The sequence below is a fragment of the Pongo abelii genome, chromosome 2 (genome assembly GCF_028885655.2).
Source record: "Pongo abelii isolate AG06213 chromosome 2, NHGRI_mPonAbe1-v2.0_pri, whole genome shotgun sequence".
NCBI classification, from domain to species: domain Eukaryota; kingdom Metazoa; phylum Chordata; class Mammalia; order Primates; family Hominidae; genus Pongo; species Pongo abelii.
In genome coordinates, this window is record NC_085928.1 from 10153405 (window position 1) to 10175444 (window position 22040).

Consider the following 22040-nt stretch of genomic DNA (forward strand, 5'->3'; position numbering starts at 1 on the left):
GTGGGAGGATCTGATGACTGCAGATTTCATACCACTTATTATGTAGACAGGAAAACTGAATGTCCATGGCAAGGCGGAAAAGCCCTGACTTTGGAATCAAATAAATCTGGGTTCTGGCCAGGTGCAGTGGCTCATGTAATCCCAACATTTGGGAGGCCAAGGGAGGTGGATCACTTGGGCCCAGGAGTTCCGACTCCTGCACAGACAACATGGCAAACCCCGTCTCTACAAAAAATGCAAAAAAATTAACCAAGTGTGGTGGTGCACATCTGTGGTCCCAGCTACTTGGGAGGCTGAGGTGGGAGGATCACTTGAGCCTGGGCGGTTGAGGCTGTAGCAAGCTGACATTGTGCCACTGTACTCCAGCCTGGGTGACAAAAAATGTATAAATACATTGGTTCAAATCCTGCTTCTGCCATTTGTCAGCTCTCTGTGATGTGAGCAAAAAAAAAAAAAGTACCTCTCTGAGCCTCAGTTTCCCTATTTAAAAACATGGGCAATGGTCCTGACACCCTACCTTACTGTGAATAAGTAAAGTACTTATTCAATCACAGGTGCTGGGACAACTGGATATCCCATGGAAAACAAAAAAAGTTCCTTGATTCATACCTGACATCATTTACCAAAACTAATTCCAGATGGACTACAGATCTAAAGTTTGTAGCAGTAAGCACAGAAGGACATCATCCAGTGGTGATGGATTAGAATTAGAAATATTGAATTCATACTTTTAATATGTGTACATGCATTATACACGATATATGTATTTCTATGCCCTAGAGAGAGACAGAAATAAAGATCCACATTGCTCAGTTCTTCTAGAAGGGCCTAGAAGCAGTGACACCCCAGTAGCCATGAGCACACCTGGGGCCCAGATCTTGGTTTCTAAATACCTTTCCTCATTAAAAGGAAGCAGGGCTCCTTGCAGAAATGGCTAAATTGGGGGCTGGGGCAAGGAAAGTCCCATGCAGCCTGGAACATCTTGTAAGCATGTGTGTGGCATGCAGAGAAACTCTGCAGCCTCAGGCAAAGGACTGGCACCTCATCACTCTGTGTCAGCACTGCTTCTTTATCCAGATCTTGATGATCCAGCCCTTTGCATGGAAGCTCTCTTTCAGGATTTTCACTAAAGGATGATCCACATATTTCTCCTCCTTGTCCTTGTCCTCTAGCACGTCTCTCTGTTGTGCTAGACAAAGGATTAGATCCTTGCATCTCTACAGTAAGGATTTCTTTTGCCTTCTAGAACTCAAAAACAACACCTCTGGATTTACTGCTTTATCTTTCTTCCTCCTCTCATATGTTTCCTTCTTAGACTTTTTTCCAGTTTCTTCTGTGTTACCTGTGACATCTAGGTAAAATAGAAGCCACTGAGTCTGCATCACTTTCTCTAGATCTTGAGGGCTGAACTCTGGAACTCCTGTAGTTCTATCGTGTAAAACTTTCCACAAGAGACTGCCAGCACTTTTCTCCCTGTCTTTTTCTGAATATGTAGTCTCTGTATAGCCCATCGTTTTTTATGCACATTTATTCCTATCATTTTTCAAATAAGTCAAGGTCATTAAATGCAAAGAAAGGCTGAGGAACTATTCCAGATTAAAGGAGACTAAAGAGACAAGACAAATAATGTGATGCATGACCATGGATTATATCCCGGACTGGGAGGGAAGAAGGCTATAAAGGACATTATTGGAACCATGGTGAAATTGAAATAAGGTAGGTAATCAGATAATAGTTTTGTAGCAGTGCTAATTCCTGACTTTGACCATTGCATTGTGGTTATCTAAAAGAACATTCTTGTTCTGAGGAAATACAAACTAATGTATTTGGGGGTAGGGGCAAAAGGAAATAATGTCTTCAACTTTTTCTCAAATGGTTTGAAAAAATTCTAACAAGTGGTGCATCTGGCAAAGAAACTAATAAGTATGATGATAAAATATAGTAAGCATTGACTGTTAATAATAATGACTAATGCTCAACATCACCAATCATCAGGGAAAATGCAAATCAAAACCACAATGAGATACCATTTAGGTTGGTGCAAAGGTAATTGCGGGTTTTGTCATTACTTTCCATGGCAAAAACTGCAATTACCTTTGCACCAACCAAATACCTCACTTCTCTCAGGATGGCCACTGTTTAAAAAAACAGAAAAGAACAAGTGTTTATGAGGATGGGGAAACACTGGAACCCTAGTGCTGGTGAAAATGTAAAATGGTATAGTCATAGCGAAAACCAGTATGGAGACTCCTCAAAAAAATTAAAAATAGAATTACCATATGATCCAGCAACCCCACTTCTGGGTATATACCCAGAATAATTAAAAACAGAGTCTTGAAGATATATTTGCACAGCATGTTCCCAGCAGCACTATTCACAACAGCCAAAAGATGGAAGCAATGAAAGTGTCCGTGGACAGCTGCATGGATAAATAACATGTGGTATATACATACAATGGAATATTTTTCAGCCTTTAAAAAAAAAGAAATTTCTGCCACATTCTACCAAATGGATGAACCCTGAGGACATTATGCTGAGTGAAATGAACCAGATGTAAAAATGACAAATGCTGTCTAATTCCACTTCTATTAGGTATCCAGAGTAGTCCCATTCATAGAAACCAAAAAGAGAATGGTGGGTGCTGGGACTGGGGAACAGGTAGTCATTTAATGGGTACAGAGTTTCAGCTTTGAAAATGAAAAAGTTCTGGGGCTCTGTTCCACAACAATGTGCATATACTTGACACAACTGAACTTATATTTACAAAGGTGAAATGGAAAATTTTATACGTTTTTTACTACAATAAAAAAAAATCTACCATAAAAAATAATGATGACTAATTGAGTGGAGGTCACATATTAGAATAACACAGAAGACAAAAACAGGGAAAACAGAATAAAAGCATCTTAATATCTATGCACTGATTGGCAAAAAGGTACGAACTTTAGGCTGTATTGTTCACGTATGCACACCAAAAGTTCAAGGGTCCCAAGTACCCATCTGTGGTCTTTATGTACCATTTCCCAATGAAGGGAATGAGGGCTCCATGTCTGGGGGAGGAAGGTGAGCCTGGAATGTCTTATTATGCCAGAAAGCAAGGAAGCAATCAGACACTTAATAGATTGGTCAAAAGGACTCAGAGGCCAACTCAAAGAGGCTTTCCCTGGCCAAAGATGAGGTATTGAGCATCAATAAAAATAATAACTGCAATGGATGAAAACACACATCACTTAGGTGAAGATCCATCAGTATAGTGATGGTGGGGGAAACCAACCTTGCTGGGGATTTTTGGATTCAACGCATGCATGTCCCTTCAGTCTTGCCCAGGCCCACTAACAAGGGTAAAGAATTTAAGGCCTAAAACCAGAGAGACAAAGCAAAACAGAAGAGGAGACAAAAGCAACAAAATCTAGACACTGGAAGCAGATGGTGAGTTAGAATTTCCTAATTTAGCAAACTCTAAAGAGCCAAACCCTAAGCCAAAATGAGGAAAGCTGAGAAGCAGTCAGATGCATACTGATTGACACTCCCCAGATGCTCCAGAATAGGGGCCCTGGTTACCTTTGGAAGAGGGGATGAAAATGCTACTAAAAATATGAGCTGGTCGAAAGTTTGCTTAAGAAACAGCTGGGTCCCTAGTTCTTCCCGCAGTGCTGCACAGCCAAGAAATGTCCCTTCTCCCTGGCAGAAGACTGGAAGTTTATTCTTTAAAAAAGATGAAACAGAGGGTCTCTGACCTAGAGAGCATCAGACACAAGTGTGTGTTTTGGGGAGGGAGAAGGTCACTCTGCAAACAGGAAGAGACAGTACATGAATACTGATATTTATGGATACATATTTATAATACTGAAACATCCAGCCCTCTCTCTCCACCCCAGCTCCCAGAACACTGACAACCAACTTGTTATACTTCCAACAGAACAGAAGTTCCCTTTTCAAAGACTCTAATCACCTCAGGAGGAAGGACCTAACAATGCTGCCATTGCAAATTTCTAAGTGATATGGCCCAGCCAGACCACTCTCATGAGAAGCCATAGCTGACAACCCTAGCACCATGCTCAAAGCTTCCAGCCAGTTTTTTGATAGAGAGAGCTGTGAACAAACTCCACCAGACATGTGTGGATAGCACGTATATATATGAAAAGGCTGAGACCCAAAACGGAGAAAAGCAACCTATACAGGAAGAAAACAACTCTAAAAAAGACAAAAAGGTTTCAATATCATTGGAAAGGTAAGATGGTGCACACATGAACAAAGTATTCATTTAAATTAAAAAGAGAGGGAAGCAAGAACCAAAGAGCCTTTGGACATTTTAAAATACGAAAGCACTCTGTGTGTAATGCTGATGGCTGCTGGTATATCCCTGGGCCACCAACTGAAGGACTAAGCCTCCTCCCGTGCAGTGCTTGTCCCCCCAGCCCACCCTCTGCCCCACCCTGTCCACTGCCTGCAGCCTTTCCCTGCGGTTCGGAGCCTGGCTGGGCACTCACACAGTCTATGTTCTCTGTCATGTTCAGAATGATGTAGTTTTTCCCAGCCAGATTGCTCCAGTCCTTGCAGATCACCTGTGCGAGGAGACAGAAAGCAGGGCGACAGTTACGAAAGCATAGGAAAGGGAACAGGGGAGAGAGCCCCGGTCGGAGGCCTTTTGGGAAGCTGGAAGGTGGAAGCCAGTGGAGGCGTATTACAGCGAGGGGGCTGCTGACAGCCTCTGTGAGGCACCATGCCAAGGAGTACAAACTCAAATGTCTTTGGGGACCAAGCAGGGAATGTGTTGAGTGAGAGGAAGAGGCCAGGCATTATTCCCAGGAAGTAGGGGACTATATCAAAGGGGCCAGGCTGCAGAGAGCTTGCCCCACATGCTGGCTTTCAAGGGCAAGTTTATTGTTAATATTCTGGGGCTCCTTTCTTTTCCTTGCGGTGTCAGTGGGTGTGAACACTGACTTGTGCCTGCTGTGCACATGGGTGTCAGTGGGGAGGAGGAGGGTGGTGAGATGGGATGGGGAAAGCACAGGTCAGCCACTAACTCTAGCTGCTGGTAGAATCAGTGCAGAAGTCTAAGTGTGGGCTGGGCACAGTAGCTAATGCCTGTAATCCCAGCACTTTAGGAGGCCATAGCGGGTCCACTTGAAGTCAGGAGTTCCCAACCAGCCTGGCCAACATGGTGAAACCCTGTCTCCACTAAAAATACAAAAATTAGCCAGGCATGGTGGCACACGCCTGTAATCCCAGCTACTCAGGGGGCTGAGGTACAAGAATTGCTTGAACCTGGGAGGTGGAGGTTGCAGTGAACCGAGATCATGCCCACTTCATTCCAGCCTGGGCGACAGAGTGAGACTCCATCTCGGGGGAATAAAAAACAAAAGAAGTCTAAGGGTGGCAATGGTAACACATGAACAAATGAAACCCAGGCCAGGCCACCAAGCTTCTCCAAAGGCCTTTGCACAGAAGTGTGGGGAGAACACCCATTGTTGGCCCTGAGGTTTGCATCCCCACAAGTTCCATGGGGTTCTACGTGCTGTGGAAAGGGCCTCCCTCCTCAACCTGGTAGATCCTGCCCCCATGCCACACCAGCCCTGGGGATGGCCAGGCTCTGTGAAGAAGGTACAGGGTGGTGGCCCGCATGCCCCTCACTTTACCTGTGTAGAATCCCAGGGTATTCTGGATTGAGCTTCAGCTGCCTGCCCTTCTAGGAGCTGCTGGTTGAGATCTTCTTGTCCCAAGGTAGCAGAGGAAGGTGTCAGTTCCATGTCTCCAGGGGCCAGTGGGAAAGAGGCTGAGGTTCTAGAGCCAAGGGGATCTTCATCTGGGTGCTCAGCCCCACTGGGAGCTGCGGTTTGAGGGAATGAAGGCAAGGCCGGCACCTCCTCGTGTTGGCCAGACAAACCAGCTGCTCCCACAGTGGCTTCCTCGCTTGCTTCCTGAGGAGCCTCGAATTCTACCCCAAGCCCTGCAGCTGGCAGCACTGGGGCCTCTGCCTCTTGGCTGGTGGAGTCCTGGTCCCCCAGAGTCACTGTAGTTGGGGTGACTGAAGGCAGCAGCAAGCTGGGCCCCATGCTGCTCTCCACCTCCACACCTGATGAGGCCTGGTCCCCGGAGTCTTCATGCCTGCTTTTGGTGGCCCCTGGGGTCTGGCTGCTGCTGGTGAGAGAAAAGTCACGGACCTGAGGCTTGGCTTCTTCTTGGGATCCATTCACAGGGAGCAGCTCCTCCTCTTCCTCCTCTTCTTGTTTCTCTACCTCTTCCTTCTCCCTCTCCTCCTCTTCCTCTTCCTCTTCTTCCTCCTCTCCAGGAGGCATATGCCAGGGAGGCTCAACCAGATTCATCTTGGGCAAGGGAGAGGGGAGGTTTGGCAGCTCTTGAGCCTGGCTGGTGTCTTCAATGGAACCTGCCTTCTCAGTTAAGTCGGGAAAAACATAATCTAAGGACAGAGATGAAAAGTTCATTCACTTGTTTCATCATTCATTGCTTTACTCAGTATTTACTAGGCAGATGGCATAAAAGAACCACAATACACTGACAGGGCAGGGGTCATCAGATCATGACGGAGAGGCCAGGGGAGCAGACTGTGGGAGGACACAGGGACAAGGCTAGTCACTGTTTCCTTTATGACAATAAAATAATACAAATTTATCACCAAAACTCAATGAACACAGGAATGTATAAAGTTTTGTATATTGCATCCCTCCAAAACAGCCATGAGTAGTTTGAGGTATATATTCTCCACTGTGTTTGTAATGTGCTTGCTTGTCCTCATCTGGGGATTTCACCAAGAAGATCCCACAACAACCCACTAGGAAGGGTCCCCCTACTCCTTTTCTAGTGAGTTGTTATAACAGTCTTCTTGGTGGAGTCCCCGAAGGAGGTCTGAGAGCCCTCTCATCACTGGAGGAAGTGAGACCCCTCAATTATGACCATTGTTCCTCAACTGTGTTCTTTTTCTGTAATTTAGGCCCTGACAGGAAATGAAAAAGATGTAGGGAGAGCCAGAGAGAGGCCAGGGGCTGAGCCCAGAGTTTTCCAGGGCCTCCCAGAATGTTCAGGGTCACTGTTGGCAATGGGAGAGGGGATTTTATTCTCCCTGCCATTCTTGGGAATTAAATTTTGAAGCAGAGAAGTTAGGAGACTTCCTGGAGATCAGATTGTTTTCTGGCTTTTCAATGAACCCTAGGCCTCTTCCAAATAACTATGCATGAAAGTTATACAACAAGATTTTTGGAAATTCATTCAAAATATCAGAAGCTGTATCTAGGAAGAAACTTTTACTGGTTGCCATTTTGTTTCAAAATAGTAAATATTGTAGTTTTAAAATACTCTTTAGAAAGGAGAGTCGTGGGAACACTTTAAGATAGCGAACTAAGGGTATTCATTTACCTCCTCCTCCAAAACTTTTATCAAATGACAAAAACAATTTTAACTGTCAAAATGAAGATAAAAACATTTTAGAGAAATTTCTGGGAACATGGAAAGCAGATGAGATTATAGGAACAGATAACCCCTCACCCAAAATAAACACAGGAAAAAATAGCAGGGGAGGAGGCAGGCTTTCTTACCCAGAGTTAGGAAGAGGCACAACTATGGGAGCAAGGATGTAGAACACAGAAAATTCAGAGAACAGAAGGTAATTTTTAAAGGTCTAATTAGTAACCTCAGAAAGATTACAAAATATTGCATCCCTAAAATAAGAGGCCACTCAGAAAATCAAGTAATCTTTAAAAAAGAAAAATTTCTTGGATATTGAAAGTCAATAGTTGATATTTAAAAATTCAACAGATTGAAAATTCAAATTTTTAATGGCTGGAAAAAAAAAAGTCAAGGAAAAGCCTCTAGGGCAAAAGTGAGAAGACAACAGAGAAGAGTTAAAAGATACAGACAACCAATGTAGGAGATCTAATACCTAGCTAATATGATTTCTGGAAAGATAGAACCGATATAATGGAGAATAATGGAGAGAAACAAAGAAAAAAAATTTTCAGAGCTGGCAACATGAATCTTTGCGTTGAAAGCTTATATCATCAAGGTGAATGATAAAAGACTCACACCTAGCCTCATTCTCATGTAATTTTAGAATTATAAGGAGCAAGAGAAAATCTTAACAGCTCTCAGAGAAAGAACAGGTTATCTGTAAAGGAACAATAAACAGATTACCAAATTATCATGAAGCTTCTAATTAATATCAGTAGCCTAGAGGAAGAATTTAAAATGCATTGAAAAATCTGAGGGATGTTTATTTTGAACCTGAAATTTTATACCCAAATAAATGACTACTCAAGTGTGATTGCAAAACAAAGACATTCTCATACATGCAAAGATTTAAAAGTGTTACTATCCACAGATTCCAAGAGATTTAAGTAAGTTATTTAAGAAACCAAAAAAAGAAGACATGGGAAATCAAGACACATGAGAGGAATGCAATGAAAATATATCTCAGGACGGAAACTGTGCAGTAAGCCTGGAAAGCAATTGGTTCAAATTAGAACACTGAGAGAGAGCTCTGAGAAGGATTATTTCAAAAAGAAAAATTGATTCCCTGTAATAAAAAGTATGACTTAGAAGCTGAACAATCCTAGTGACAACTGAAAGCCCACTATAGTATTTAAATCAATAATTAGAATATTCTATCCAGTCCACTTCTGTTAGACTTTTTGAGTAGCAGATCCTCCCCCTCTTCCACCTACTGCACACACTCTGTAGTGAAGTCACTACAGATAAATAAATAAATAAGAAAGAAAGAACAACCAAGATTCACAAGACATTTTAAGAAAGCCAGCCTGATGAAGAAGCATAAGGGTGGGACCATAAAGCAACTGACCTCTAGGAAGAGTTAGTCTAGTTAACAAAAGAGAATTCAGAAAAGTTTCTTGTTAATATCTTCAGAAAGATTCAGGAGGAAATCACACCCACAAAACAAGTATATAGAAGAATAAATATATTTTACCTCAATGTAAGTAAGAACTTTATAATAGCCAGATCTATTCAAAATTAAAATATAATGCATGAAAACATAACTGAAATGGGCTGGATGATTACTTGATAGGAATACTGGGTAACAGAATAGGAGTCAGATGGGTGCCTAGGAAATACAATATATGAAATCACTTACAAGCATAATATTTCATTATTGGAAGATTAATCTGACAGCAATTTACAAGATTAGGTGAAGGAGTAGATGAATGAAAGTGCGAAGAAGAGTCAGGGAGTTGCTGCAGTGATTCGGGAGAGATGCATGGCAGTGATGACACTGGAGATGATGAGAAAAGAGCAGATTCGAGAGATGACTCTGAAAGAGAAGTAATCAGATGCGTGAGTTGGATGGCCAACAGGGAGAAGCTGTGGGAGTAGCCAAGCCATTAATAGAGATGGTGAAGTTCAGAGGAAAGGCGTATTGGAAACCTTCAGGACGCACTTAAAATAGCTGATGGATTCAATGAAGCCTAGGATATGGCAGGAATATGGTGGATGGTGACACACTCATCAGCAGAATCCCATGGGGTGGGGAGGTCCTGGGAGGGCAAGCTGACGAAAACAATCCCTCTACTCAATTTGGTGCTGACTTTCCAAAAGTCAGAGAGAGCACCAACATCTCCAGAGGGCACCAACAGAACTCCCTAAACCGTGTACAGCCTCCTCAGAGATGCATCATCAGTCATGCTGTTGGCAGCATGATCTGGGACTCAGCCACTAACTTATCTGTGCACGCAGTGGTAAGTCCCTCAACTTCTCTGGGCTTCAGGTTTTGTTTTGCTTTTGAGACAGGGTCTCACTCTGTCACCCAGGCTGGAGTGCAGTGGTGCAATCACAGCTCACTGCAGCCTCAAACTCCGAGGCTCAAGTGCTCCTCCCACTTCAGCCTCCCAAGCAGCTGGGACCACAGGCATGTGCCACCACACCCAGGTAATTTTTTTTATTATTTGTAGAGATAGGGTCTCTCTACACTGCCCAGGCTGGTCTCAAACTCCTGAGCTCAAGCAATTCTCCTGCCTCAGCCTCCTGAGTAGCTGGGACTTACTGGCACACACCACCACACCTAGCTAATTTTTTTTTTTGAGATGGAGTCTTCTCTGTCACCCAGGCTGGAGTGCAGAGGCACGATCTTGGCTTACTGCAACCTCTGTCTCCCGGGTTCAAGCAATTCTCCTGCCTCAGCCTCCCGAGTAGCTGGGACTATAGGCATGCGCCACCACGCCCAGCTAATGTTTGTATTTTTAGTAGAGACAGGGTTTTACCATGTTGGCCAGGTTGGTCTTGAACTCCCGACCTCATGATCCACCCACCAAAGCCTCCCAGAGTGCTGGGATTACAGGCGTGAGCCACCGTGCCCGACACCTGGCTAATTCTTTAAAATTATTATTTGTAGAGATGGGGTCTCCCTGTGTTGCCCAGGCTGGTCTTGAACTCCTGGGCTCAAGCGATCCTCCTGCCTTGGCCTGCCAAAGTTCCAGGATTACAGGCATGAGCCACTGCACCTGGCCTAGGCGTCAGTTTTTATGTGGAATGAGGATGATGGTATATATGATTTCTAAGATTCTTCATATCACTGATATTTTAAGCTTTGGATATAGTTCTGATAAATGTGTCTTCTACACCAATGGCATTACAAACAACTCTTGTGTCTTAAATAAGAATAAAATAGGATTCACTAGATTACAAATTTTTGATGCTAAGCAAAGTAATTTTCTTCATCCCTACATTCCCAGCACCTAACATAGTGCCTGGCCCAGAGTAGAAAGGAGAGCAACGTGTGTTTGTTGAATTCTTCTGCCTCCTAAAAACCAGAGGGCCTGTGCCTCCACAGGGTAAGAGGCCCTCCCGTCACTACACAGACTTCCTTACTGTCTCCATGAGTTCCTCTCCTGCCTCCCAAAATGCAGTCCCTTCCAGGGTCAGCCTCCGACTCATCATTTCCACACTTCTTCCTTGGTCAGTGCTCATTCCACAGGCTGCATCTATTTTCTCTATGCTAAAGGCTCCCAAATTTACATCTTCTCCAGAGATCCTCGCTTTTTTCCAGCCTCTCACTCCAGTGACTTGACAAATCACTGAACGCTTGCTCACTGGCACTTGGAATCAGTAGTCCTTTCCTACTTCCTTACCAGCTCTCAAGATCTAAAATTATTCCTTTTCTTTTTACAGTATGGTCTCAGTTTCACTGCTTATCAGCTGTATGATCTTGGACATGTTGCTTAACCTCCATGTGTCTCCCTTTCCTTAAGTGTAAAATAAAAATAGTACCTGCCACACAGGGCTGTGGTCAGGGTTCAGTGAGGTGACCCTGTGCACAGTCCGCAGTGCAGAGTAAACACTCAGTTAACTGTGGGGGGTCCTCCACCTCCTCCTGCTATTATTGTTGTTGTTGTTATTATTATTATTATTTGAGACAGAGTCTCTCACTCTGCTGCCCAGGCTGAAGTGTAGTGGTGTGATCTCGGCTCACTCCAACCTCCACCTCCCAGATTCAAGCAATTCTCCTGCCTCAGCCTCTAGAGAAGCTGGGATTACAGGCACCTGCCACCAAGCCCAGCTAATTTTTGTATTATGGCTGGGCATGGTGGCTCATGCCTATAATCCCAGCACTTTGGGAGGCCAAGGGGGTGGATCACCTGAGGTCAGGAGTTCAAGACCAGCCTAGCCAACATGGTGAAATCCCGTCTCTACTAAAAATACAAAAATCAGCCAGGTGTGGTGGTAGGTGCCTGTAATCCCAGCTGTTCAAGAGGCTGAGGCACAAGAGTCACTTGAACCTGGGAGGTGGAGGTTCCAGTGAGCCGAGATTGCACCACTGCACTCCAGCCTGGGTGACAGAGTGAGACTCTGTCTCACAAAAAAAAAAAAAAAAAAAAGAAAGAAGGAAAAATTTGTATTTTTAGTAGAAACGGGGTTTTGCCATGTTGGCCAGGCTGGTCTCAAACTCCTGACTTCAGGTGGATCCGCCCACCTTGGCCCTCCAAAGTGCTGGGATTATAGGCGTAAGCCACCGCGCCTGGCCATCTGCCTGCTATTATTACTATTAAAGGAGTTATTACCTGGTAAAATAATAACAGGAAAAGTGGAAGTGTCTCCGGAATGAGGAGCAGGATAAGCACTTGAGTTTTTATTTTTCATTTTTTATACTGAATGTAACTAAAGCCTAAGCACTTGAGTTTTAAGTCAAAGAAAACCCAGGAAAAAGGGCAGGGCAGGAGGGGATTAGTCATCTGTTGACAAGTGTAAATATGATTTTAGTATTACAAATGTCTCCTAAAACAGAAACAGAATTACTGGGAGGCCTGACGGGAGCACGCACTAGGAACCAGTGGGGTGAGGGGCGTCTGTGTGGGCAGCTGCAGGGCAAACACCAGCAGTGTGAAAGCAGGGGTCCCAGGAGAGGGCCCATGAGACTGGATCCAAATGTGAGTTGAGAATAAAGAATGAAGAAGCCAGGCTTTATCCAAGAGCAGAACCACGGTACGATTCACTAAGAAGATACAGCATCACATCCACAATATGCCTGCCAAAAATGCACAGCCTGAATCTGACCATGGGGAAATTTGAGACAAACTGAAATTGAGGGGCAATCTACAAAATAACTGGCCTACACTCCAACAATGTCAAGGTCATGACAGACAAAGAAAGACTAGAGGGTGTTCCAGAATAAAAGAGACAAAAGAGACATGCTGACTAAATGCAGTACATGATTCTGGACCGGACAGTGGACTATGAAACCCTGCTCTTTTTTCCTTTTGCTATAAAAGACACTACTGGGAAAACTGGCAAAGTTTGAATAAAGTTTGTAATTACAGAAGCATATTGTATCAGTGTTAATTTCCTGATTTTGATCATCCTGCTGTGGTTTTTAGGAGAATGTTTTGTTCCTAAGAAATGCACACTGAAGTATTTGGAGCAAAGGAGCGTCATGTCTGCAACTTACCATTAAATGGTTTAGCAAGAAGTACAGATCTGCATCTCCATATCCATACACGTACACATACACACTGATAAAGCAAATGCGGCAAAGCGTTAATAATGGGGGAATCCGAGCAAGGGGTGGACGGAATTATTCTTGCAACTTTTCTGTAAATTGAAAAATTTTTAAAATAAGGAGTAACAGAGAGAGTGTGCACATGTGAGAGACACTTTCTCTTTTCTTTTTTTTTTTTTTTGAGATGGAGTCTCGCTCTGTCGCCCAGGCTGGAGTGCAGTGGCACGATCTTGGCTGACTGAAACCTCTGCCTCCCGGGTTCAAGCAATTCTCCTGCCTCAGCCTCCTGAGTAGCTAGGACTATAGGCACACGCCACCACGCCCAGCTAATTTTTTGTATTTTTAGTAGAGACAGGATTTCACCTTGTTGGCCAGGCTGGTCTTGATCTCTTGACCTCGTGATCTGCCTGCCTTGGCCTCCCAAAGTACTGGGCTTACAGGAGAGAGCCCCTGCACCGGCCTGAGACACTGACTTTCGCTACAGGCCAGCGAACATGCTTGAGCTGTCAAGAGGGGAATAGAAACATGGCAAGGGACAGGGCAGGCTATCCTGGCTGAGAGCGCAGAGCCCTGTGGCAGGAAGGAGCCACACCACCCTGAAGCAGGTGAGACAGTCTTGAGAGACAAGGAGTAAGGTGCTTTTCCCACTCAGGTGTCCAAGGAATACAGATCAGGCTTCTAGGGACTCGCTGCATTGACAGGGGAGAGGAAGCCTCAGCAGGCACTTTGGAGGTGAAAAAGGATCAAATTGGGAATGGAAGAAGAGAAACAAAGAAGTGAAGCTGAGCAGGAAAAGGAGGGAGATGGAGATGAGGAGAATAAAGAGAGGGGAGAGGCAAGAGGAGAGGCAAGAGGAGAGGGAGGAGAGAGGGGACACACGACAGGGCTCCCTGCCCTCCCAGCCCGCCCTCAGTGACCCAGGGCAAGTCCTTGACGCCCACACCCTCAGCCCTGCTGCCATAGACAGCTCTGATTCCAGAGGGAGGGTCTGACCAGCTGAGCGCTCCAGGGAATGCCTTCCTACCCCATCCACTTCAGGCTCAGGAGAAGGGTCCCTCCACGAAGCCCTTTTAGTTTGTAGCCAAACCCCAAAAGCGTGTCTGGGACCAAGGTGTACCTCCAGAGCCCCACACCTGGACACAGGTGTGAGGAAGCCGAGCCGCCCGGGAGACACACTGGAGACACATGGAAGTCTAAGGGCTGGCTCCATGGATTCGTCCCTGTCCTCAGGAAGAGCTGGGGCACTGAAGGATGAGAAAGGTCGTCCAAGGCTCAAGCCCTCCAGGGAGAGGCTCGGGCTGGGCCTCGGAGCATGGGAGGCCATTAATGTCTAAGCTGCAGCTCGGAAGACACCTGGGGCAGACCCCCTCGTTGCACAGGAGAGCCCTAGAGCACCTCCCGGATTGACTGCAGGATAACAGGCTCCCGGGCTCCCGACCCTCCCAGAACTGCTGGGAATGGCACTGTGAAGTCACAGCCCCCCCTGGTGGCTCTAAACAGAAACCACATGTTCCCCAGAGCCCTCAGAACAGTTGGGTCTCCAAATCCCAGACTCGGGGATTTTACAAGTAGACAGAGGCCCTGCAAGAGCAAAGGGCCCATCTCTCGCCTTTTCCAGATGAAGGAGCCCAGGAGAGGAGGATGCTTGCTCTAAGTTGTGATGCTAGACTTGTCACAGTTGTAAAGTTGTAAGACTCTTAGACTCTTGTGTGGTTAAAGCCAGTGTCTTTTGACACATCCTGGTCATTTAGTCCAGCACCCAGGCTTGGCTTGGGATGCTGGACAGGAGCAAGCTGACAAGCAGAATCATGACCTCTCCCCAGTCTGCCTGTACCTTTGTGGCCACAGCCAACCTCCTTAAAGCTGGGCTTGAATCACAAGAGTGGCTGGCGTTAAAAGCCCCAGGCCAAGCTTCAGGGTTCTGCAGGCACGGGCTGGAATTCTGGATGGCCAGTTGCCTCTGTATGCCGCACACCCACCCCTCCATGATGTGAGGCTAATACCTCCGGTTGTTACAAAGATGAAGTGGCATCAGGAATGCAAAACACCCAGCCCACAGAAGGCACACTTTCCTTCTGTCACACTCCATGTTCTTTGCTCCTCTCAGCATCCACACAGCCCAGCTCACGGCAGGTGTATCTGTGGTTAGGGTCAGGGTCCTAACACGGGAAGGGACCACAGGAGGCTACCTGATGAGGCCTCAGCCCTCTGGCAGACACTGGTGAGTCTAGAGAAGATGGGCTGGCAATTACCTTCAAGAATATGGCTGGGTCTCTTTAGAGAGGCATTTCTGTATTATTGACTTACCCCTACACCCTCAATTGCCTAAACCCAGCTGTGATGGTTCCTTTACAACTCAAGTCCGTCTCTGTTTCATCTGGTAAGTGAGCAGCACCTGCTAGCATCGCCTTCAGAGGAAACAATGTACATAGTCTCTTAGTTGCCCCGAAACCTAGCCTCTTTTCCTGGGGCTAAACAACTGTAATTATTCTTTATTCTCAACCTTCCTGTTTTCATCCTTCTCTTGTGAAAACTCTGGATTCACCCCAGTGTTTTTTGTTTGTTTGTTTGTTTTGAGATGGAGTCTTAGTCTTTTGCCCAGGCTGGAGTGCAATGGCGCGATCTCAGCTCACTGCAACCTCCGCCTCCTGGGTTCAGGCGATTCTCCTGCCTCAGCCTCCCGAGTAGCTGGGATTAAAGTGCCCGCAACCACATCTGGCTAATTTTTGTATTTTAGTAGAGACGGGGTTTCACCATGTTGGTCAGGCTGGTCTTGAACTCCTGACCTCAGGTGATCCACCCGTCTCGGCCTCCCAAAGTGTTGGGATTACGGGTGTGAGCCACCGCGCCCAGCCTCACCACAGTTTTAAGAGTATTACAGCCAGGCGCGGTGGCTCATGCCTGTAATCCCAGCACTTTGGGAGGCTGAGGCGGGTGGATCACAAGGTCGGGAGATGGAGACCATCCTGGCTAACAGGGTGAAACCCCGTCTCTACTAAAAATACAAAAAACAATTAGCTGGGTGTGGTGGTGGGTGCCTGTAGTCCCAGCTACTTGGGAGGCTGAGGCAGGAGAATGGTGTGAACCCAGGAGGCAGGGCTTGCAGTGAGCCGAGATTGCACCACTGCACTCCAGCCTGGGCGACAGAGCGAGACTCCATCTCAACAACAACAACAAAAAACAAAAACAAAAAACAACAAACATAAAAGAGTGTTATAAAATCAGCACAGGGGGTACACAATAAATATTTGCTGAATGAACTATTGAAAACTGAACAAGATTCACTAACTTGAGACTAACTGATGCAAAATGTAAAGGGGTTTCTCCACTCCAGTGGCACTACTGTCATTTATCACAGCTGGTAAGCTGAGCTCTCCTGTGCCCCCTGTGATGGGTCGGTGCTGGCTCAGATGCAGCTCCAGCTCACCCTGATGAAGCCCCAGGCCTGGGTCCCCCAGGCCTTATTTCTCCCCGTTCCTTTAAACTCATTATGGTGCTGGCTTTGTTCCCTCAATAGATCATTTTTCCCTCCTATATTTCATCACAGTTCTGTATAGGTTTCTTTCCCCAGTTTATCGAGGTCACTCTGGACTTTTCTTCTGTCTCTCAGGGCAGCCATAATCCCAGGGATGAACTTCGGCACAGGCTGAAATATCAATGAACTAATTCTTCTATTCAAGAGACAGAATTAAAACAGGCATAAGGGCCAGAGCCCTTGAAAGATCACTTTAAATGTCCCTTTAGGTTAATGTCAAGTCACTGAAAATTGTCCCCTCACTACAACTCTCAAGCCAGTTATCCAACTGAGTGTTAATACAAAAACACTCAAAATTAAAAATAAATACGTCTAAAACAGAGGTGCAAGGGAAGACGTTTTAGTATAACTTAAAACTACTTTTTTATTTGAGACAGAGTCTTATTCTGCTGTCCAGGTTGGAGTGCAGCGGTGTGATCTGGGCTCACTGCAGCCTCTGTCTCCCGGGTTCAAGCAATTCTCCTGCTTCAGCCTCCCGAGTAGCTGGGATTACAGGCACCCACCACCACACTCAGCTAATTTTTGTATTTTTAGTAGAGATGGGGTTTCACCATGTTGGCCAGGCTGGTCTCGAACTCCTGACCTCAGGTGATCCACCCGCCTCGCCCTCCCAAAGTGCTGGAATTACAGGCGTAAGCCACCATGCCTGGCTTAAAACTACTTTTTGATAGTCAACCTCAATAGTCATCAAAGGAATATAAAGTAAACTGCAAAATGCCAAAGTCTTTGGACTACCAACCTGACAAGTATATGTATACATTCAAGGTCATTCATGCCTAGTATTGGAAGGGTGCGGGATGGGAAGGAAAGCAGGCCACATTTCTGGAGGGCTACTGAGTCACAGGAACGAGAAGCTTTAAAGACAAATATTCTGAACCTAAAATCTCACTTCTGGAAAGGTACCCTAAGGAGACGATTAGGGATGCTCATAGTCATGTGGCTTTATAGATCCCCATCATGGCACAGTCCATGTAACAGAAGACTGGGGTCCAGCACCCACACTGCAGGGGACTGCCCAAAGAAATGACAGACCCGCCTTATACTGGGAGACCATGGCAGCCTTGAACAGGCTGCAGAGCTGTGTGTGCTGGCTTGGAAAGAGGTTTCTAAGTGAAACAGCAAGATGTGTACACCACAGTGTCCACTATTGTCCATTTTTTGTAAAAGTATATTTTTATATATGTCCTATAAAGGAAAAAAAAAAAAGTCCAGAAAGAGCTGGGTGCAATGGCTCATGCCTGTAATCCCAGCACTTTGGGAGACCGAGGCAGGTGGATCTCCTGAGGTTTGGAGTTCAAGACCAGCCTGGCCAACATGACGAAACCCCGTCTCTACTGAAAATACAAAAATTAGCTGGGGTTGGTGGCACCTGCCTGCAGCCCCAGTTCTCAGGAGGCTGAGGCAAGAGAATTGCTTGAATCCGGGAGACAGAGATTGCAGTGAGCCGAGATCGCACCAGTGCACTCCAGCCTGGTCGACAGAGCAAGACTCCGTCTCAAAAAAAAAAAAAAAGAAATACAAAAATTAGCTGGGTGTAGGGGAACACGCCTGTAATCTCAGCTACTCAGGAGACTAAGAAGTGCTTGAACCCATGCAGCGGAGGTTGCAGTGAGCCAAGATCACACCACTGCACTCCAGCCTGGGCAAAGAGTGAGACTGTCTCAAAAAAAAAAAAAAGAAAAAAAAGTCCAGAAAGAGGTAGTCCAAAATGTTAACATTCACTGACTCTGAATGACTGGATTATAGGTGATTTTTATTTTCTTCCTTTAGTTGCAGTTTTAAATTTTTATATGTTGATATTTATTACTAGCATAGAACAAGAATGACAAGGCTTTTGTTTTGGTGTCTAAGTAAAAGTACTCTCTTTGTTGCTCTGTCCACAGGCTCCACAGCTATCAGCCCATCCTAAGGACATGGATACGCCTGATGTGTGGGCAATGACCCAGAAGGTCAAATCATTCTACAGCAGACACAATCACAACAAGGCTTCGCTGTACAGGAACCAGTTCCAGGTCCCAGCAGACAGCTGCTCTGTCGGTCTGCTTTCTCCAAAATTGATTACAACAATGATAATTAAAGTAGCCTAATGAAGGACTTTGTATTGAGGGGAGCAGCAGGTCTTGAAGTAGAACTCTCAGATTTGAGATTTAGCTCTGCCACTGTGTCATTTAGAGCCACTTTTAAATCTCTGTAAGCCAGCTTCTTTAGCTGTAAAACAGTGATCTAATCATGCCTGCTTTTACAGATTTCATCAGGTTGCCGTGAGGTTAAAGAAAAATCCAAGTGAAAATGACATATGAAGTATAGGCACTTTATGAGCGTTCCCTACTCAAGCGCAGTACTGTTGTCTCACGCCCTCTTTCTGTTAATGGCACCTCAATTCTACTCTGGGGGACGCTCCCCCTCTCTTTTCGGTCCGGAATGTCCCCTGGGTTCAGGGACAGCTCAACATTGGCCTGGACAGTCAAATTCCATCCCCAGGCTTGGGACCCAGGGAGACCATCCAGAGACTGTTCCTGAAGTGCTGGGAAGGCAGAGCTCCCTTTCTGTGGGGTGCTGAGTGATGGGACGACAGTGTGGAGCTACTGGGGCTCTCCAAGCCAGTGCCCAGGACCAGCCTGCCTGAGAACAAAGCCAGCAAGGGAAAGCTGAGCACGACCGATGGGGCAGGGCAGGCTCCAGCACGTTGAGGGCGGCACGCCGAGTGCTGGAGCAGGAAGCCTGTTCCTGGACCCCTGTTCTTCAGCCAATAAAGTCCCCTTTTATCACATAGGCCCGTGAGCCTGTCTGAGTTGGGTATCTAGGACTTGCCAACCCCAAAGATTAAAGTGTTTCTTGCAGAACACTTTAATTTGCTCACTCACTAGGAAAATTAAAACTGCATGCAAGACAATTTCCTTAAGGAGCTTAGAAAATGAAAGGGCTGGAGGGGTCAGTGGGGACAGTCTCGAATGAGTAGGTAACCTGAGAGACTGCTCCTAATCATTAACAATTGTGCATGAATTAACTAGTCAGGCTGTAACTTCACTTGATGCTAGCTGGTGAAGCAGCAATTCACATTCCATGTCTTTTTCCCTGCTTTGTTGAGGTTGCTCTTTTCACTTGAAATGTTACAGAATCATAATATTTTCAAGCTGCAAAGACTTCAATCTATTATTCCCAGGTCTCATTTTGCAGATGAAGAGACTGAAGCCAACATTAGAAAAGCAACCCACTCAAGGTCACACTGCTCATTATCCACCAAGCAGAAACTCCACCAGCTGTTTTTCCCACTGGGCCCGGGGACCATCACTACAGATGGAGAAGGAAGGCATCAGCTCTACCTGAGGCCCAACACACTAGAAATGGGTTGTATGACAAAGTCCTAGTGACAGAATGGACTGGTTTCCTGTCTCACATGTGCCATCAATGTGCTCCCTTGGCAAGAAGCCAGGCCCAGGGCATCAGTGTTCAGGGACAACGACTCCAGATTTGGCTCTGCCACACACAAGCTATGTGGCCTTGGGCAAAGGTCTGAACCTCCCTTGGCCCAGCTCACCATTTGTCAAGCAAAGAGAATAACTGCCACCTGGCTGAGCTCACAGAGTGGTTGTGAAATCCAAATGAGCTAACTCAAAATTCTACGGAGCCAGGCACGGTGGCTCACGTCTGCAATCCCACCACTTCGGGCAGCCAAGACGGGCAGACCACGAGGTCAGGAATTCGAGACCAGCCTGGCCAACATGGTGAAACCCCATCTCCACTAAAAATACAAAAATTAGCTAGGCATAGTGGTGCACCCCTGTAATCCCAGCTACTCGGGAGGCTGAGGCAGGAGACTCACTTGAACCTGGGAGGCGGAGGTTGCAGTGAGCCAAGATTGTTGCACCATTGTACTCCAGCCGGGGCAACAGAGTGAGACTTCATCTAAAAAAAAAATCTATGGAAAAATGGTGATAAGTACCATACAGAATATGACATTAGTGCTAGTCTCCAGTAAAATCACTGTGCTGAGAGGTGACATGACAGGGCAGAGAGGCTTTGGAGTCTAACAACTTGGGTTTGAATCCTGATTCTTACATTTACTTGCTGGGCTGTAAATTCAAACTCCCTAAGCCTCAGGTTTGCTTATCGGCTAAACGGAAGTAAGAATATATACTTACATTTTTCAGTGGAGGTTAAATGAGAACCCACAACCCCTAACATAGTGCTAGGCACATACTGGGTGTTGAATACATGGACTGATGTACTTGATCTGAGATTGGCCTGTCTGCAGCATGGTTTTCAGCAGTCCCTGCTACTGCTGCATGGAGTTCAATGTCCTTAATGGCCATGTTAGGATAGCACTTGGCAGTCACTCTGGACTCTGCAGGACTCCCAACCCAGGCAGGCCCTCTGAAGGTTCTTTTGCACTCCTCCAACCCCCAAGAGGTGATCCACCTCCTTCTCCCCAAGAACCCCTAGACAGAAGCCTGTGACTCTGGGGTACAAGAGCAGACGAGAACAGGGGGTAGGGCACGCCACTGTCCCCTGGGCTGCCTCCTACACCAGCTTGACTATTCGCTGTCAGCCTGCCACCTTAGCCACTTTCTTTTCTCTGTCATGTCCTAATCATATGCCATCAAGGTGCTGCAAGAAAACAGAAGCAGGGGTGACTAGCCTGATTTCAGGGCCACTGCCAGTACACAGAGATGTCCCCTCTGGGCAAATGAATAGAAAAAGGTGCTCCTCCCACCCAGCCCATGGCCTGGTTGGCAGGGTGTATGCTGGACTTCAGCTCCAACTCCCATGCTCCGTCAGGAGCCCCGGACAGGGCACCACCAGCATAACTGCACTGGTCCTGCTCATTGGTCTGAGCTGGCAAAAGCCTCTTGAAGCTAGTCCTCTTGAGCTAGGTGCTGAAGGTCGAATACATGTCCACTAGGACATCGGGATGGAGAAGAGCTTCCCAGCAGATGGGACAAGAGGAACAAGTGCATCATAGGCTTAGGGAATAGGCCAGGCTGTTGTCAGTGAGAAGACACTGACTCTAGATGCAGCTCCATTACATCCAAGCTATGTGTCCTTGGGCAAAGCACCCTACTTCCCCATGCCTCAGTTCAACTCTGCCAAGCAAGGAAGAGAACAAGCTGATGATGAGCTAATCAGATGCATGCTGGAGCAAGGAAGGAGAAAAGGCTGGGGAAGGCTGGGGCCGGACTATCAAGAGCATTTTCTGCCATGCTAAAAAGTTCAGCCTTTAACCTGTGGGCTTTGGGGTTTGAAAAGGGGTTTGTTTGCTAGTTTGTTTGAGAAGAAGATGGGCAACTCGTTTTTTCACAGGATCATGGTCAGGTAGTATAGAGAAGAGACTGACCTAAGGAAACGTAAGGACCGTGGGCAAGGGGACAAGTCAAGAGAGGAGCAGTGAGGAACAGGACTGAAGCAACTCTCCTCCCTGCACCTGCCTGGCCTCCTGTCCTCCTCCCTGCACCTCCTCTGCCTCCTCCCTGCACCTCCTCTGCCTCCTCCCTGCACCTCCCTAGCCTCCTGCCCATCCTGGGTAGGGTGATTGGTATCTCCACCTCA

The 22040-nt window shown here is 46.3% G+C and overlaps 1 protein-coding gene across 1 annotated transcript in view; it reads right to left on the reverse strand.

Annotated features, from left to right (window-relative positions):
* The window catches only part of PODXL2 (podocalyxin like 2), a 43517-nt gene that overhangs the window by 5987 nt on the left and 15490 nt on the right, over nucleotides 1-22040 (reverse strand). The window contains exons 3-4 of the mRNA XM_024244254.3: nucleotides 5640-6421; nucleotides 4491-4565 (exon numbers count right to left, since the gene is read on the reverse strand). Of these exons, the coding sequence (XP_024100022.3) occupies nucleotides 4491-4565; nucleotides 5640-6421 (857 nt within the window). The remainder of the gene's footprint in view (nucleotides 1-4490; nucleotides 4566-5639; nucleotides 6422-22040) is intronic.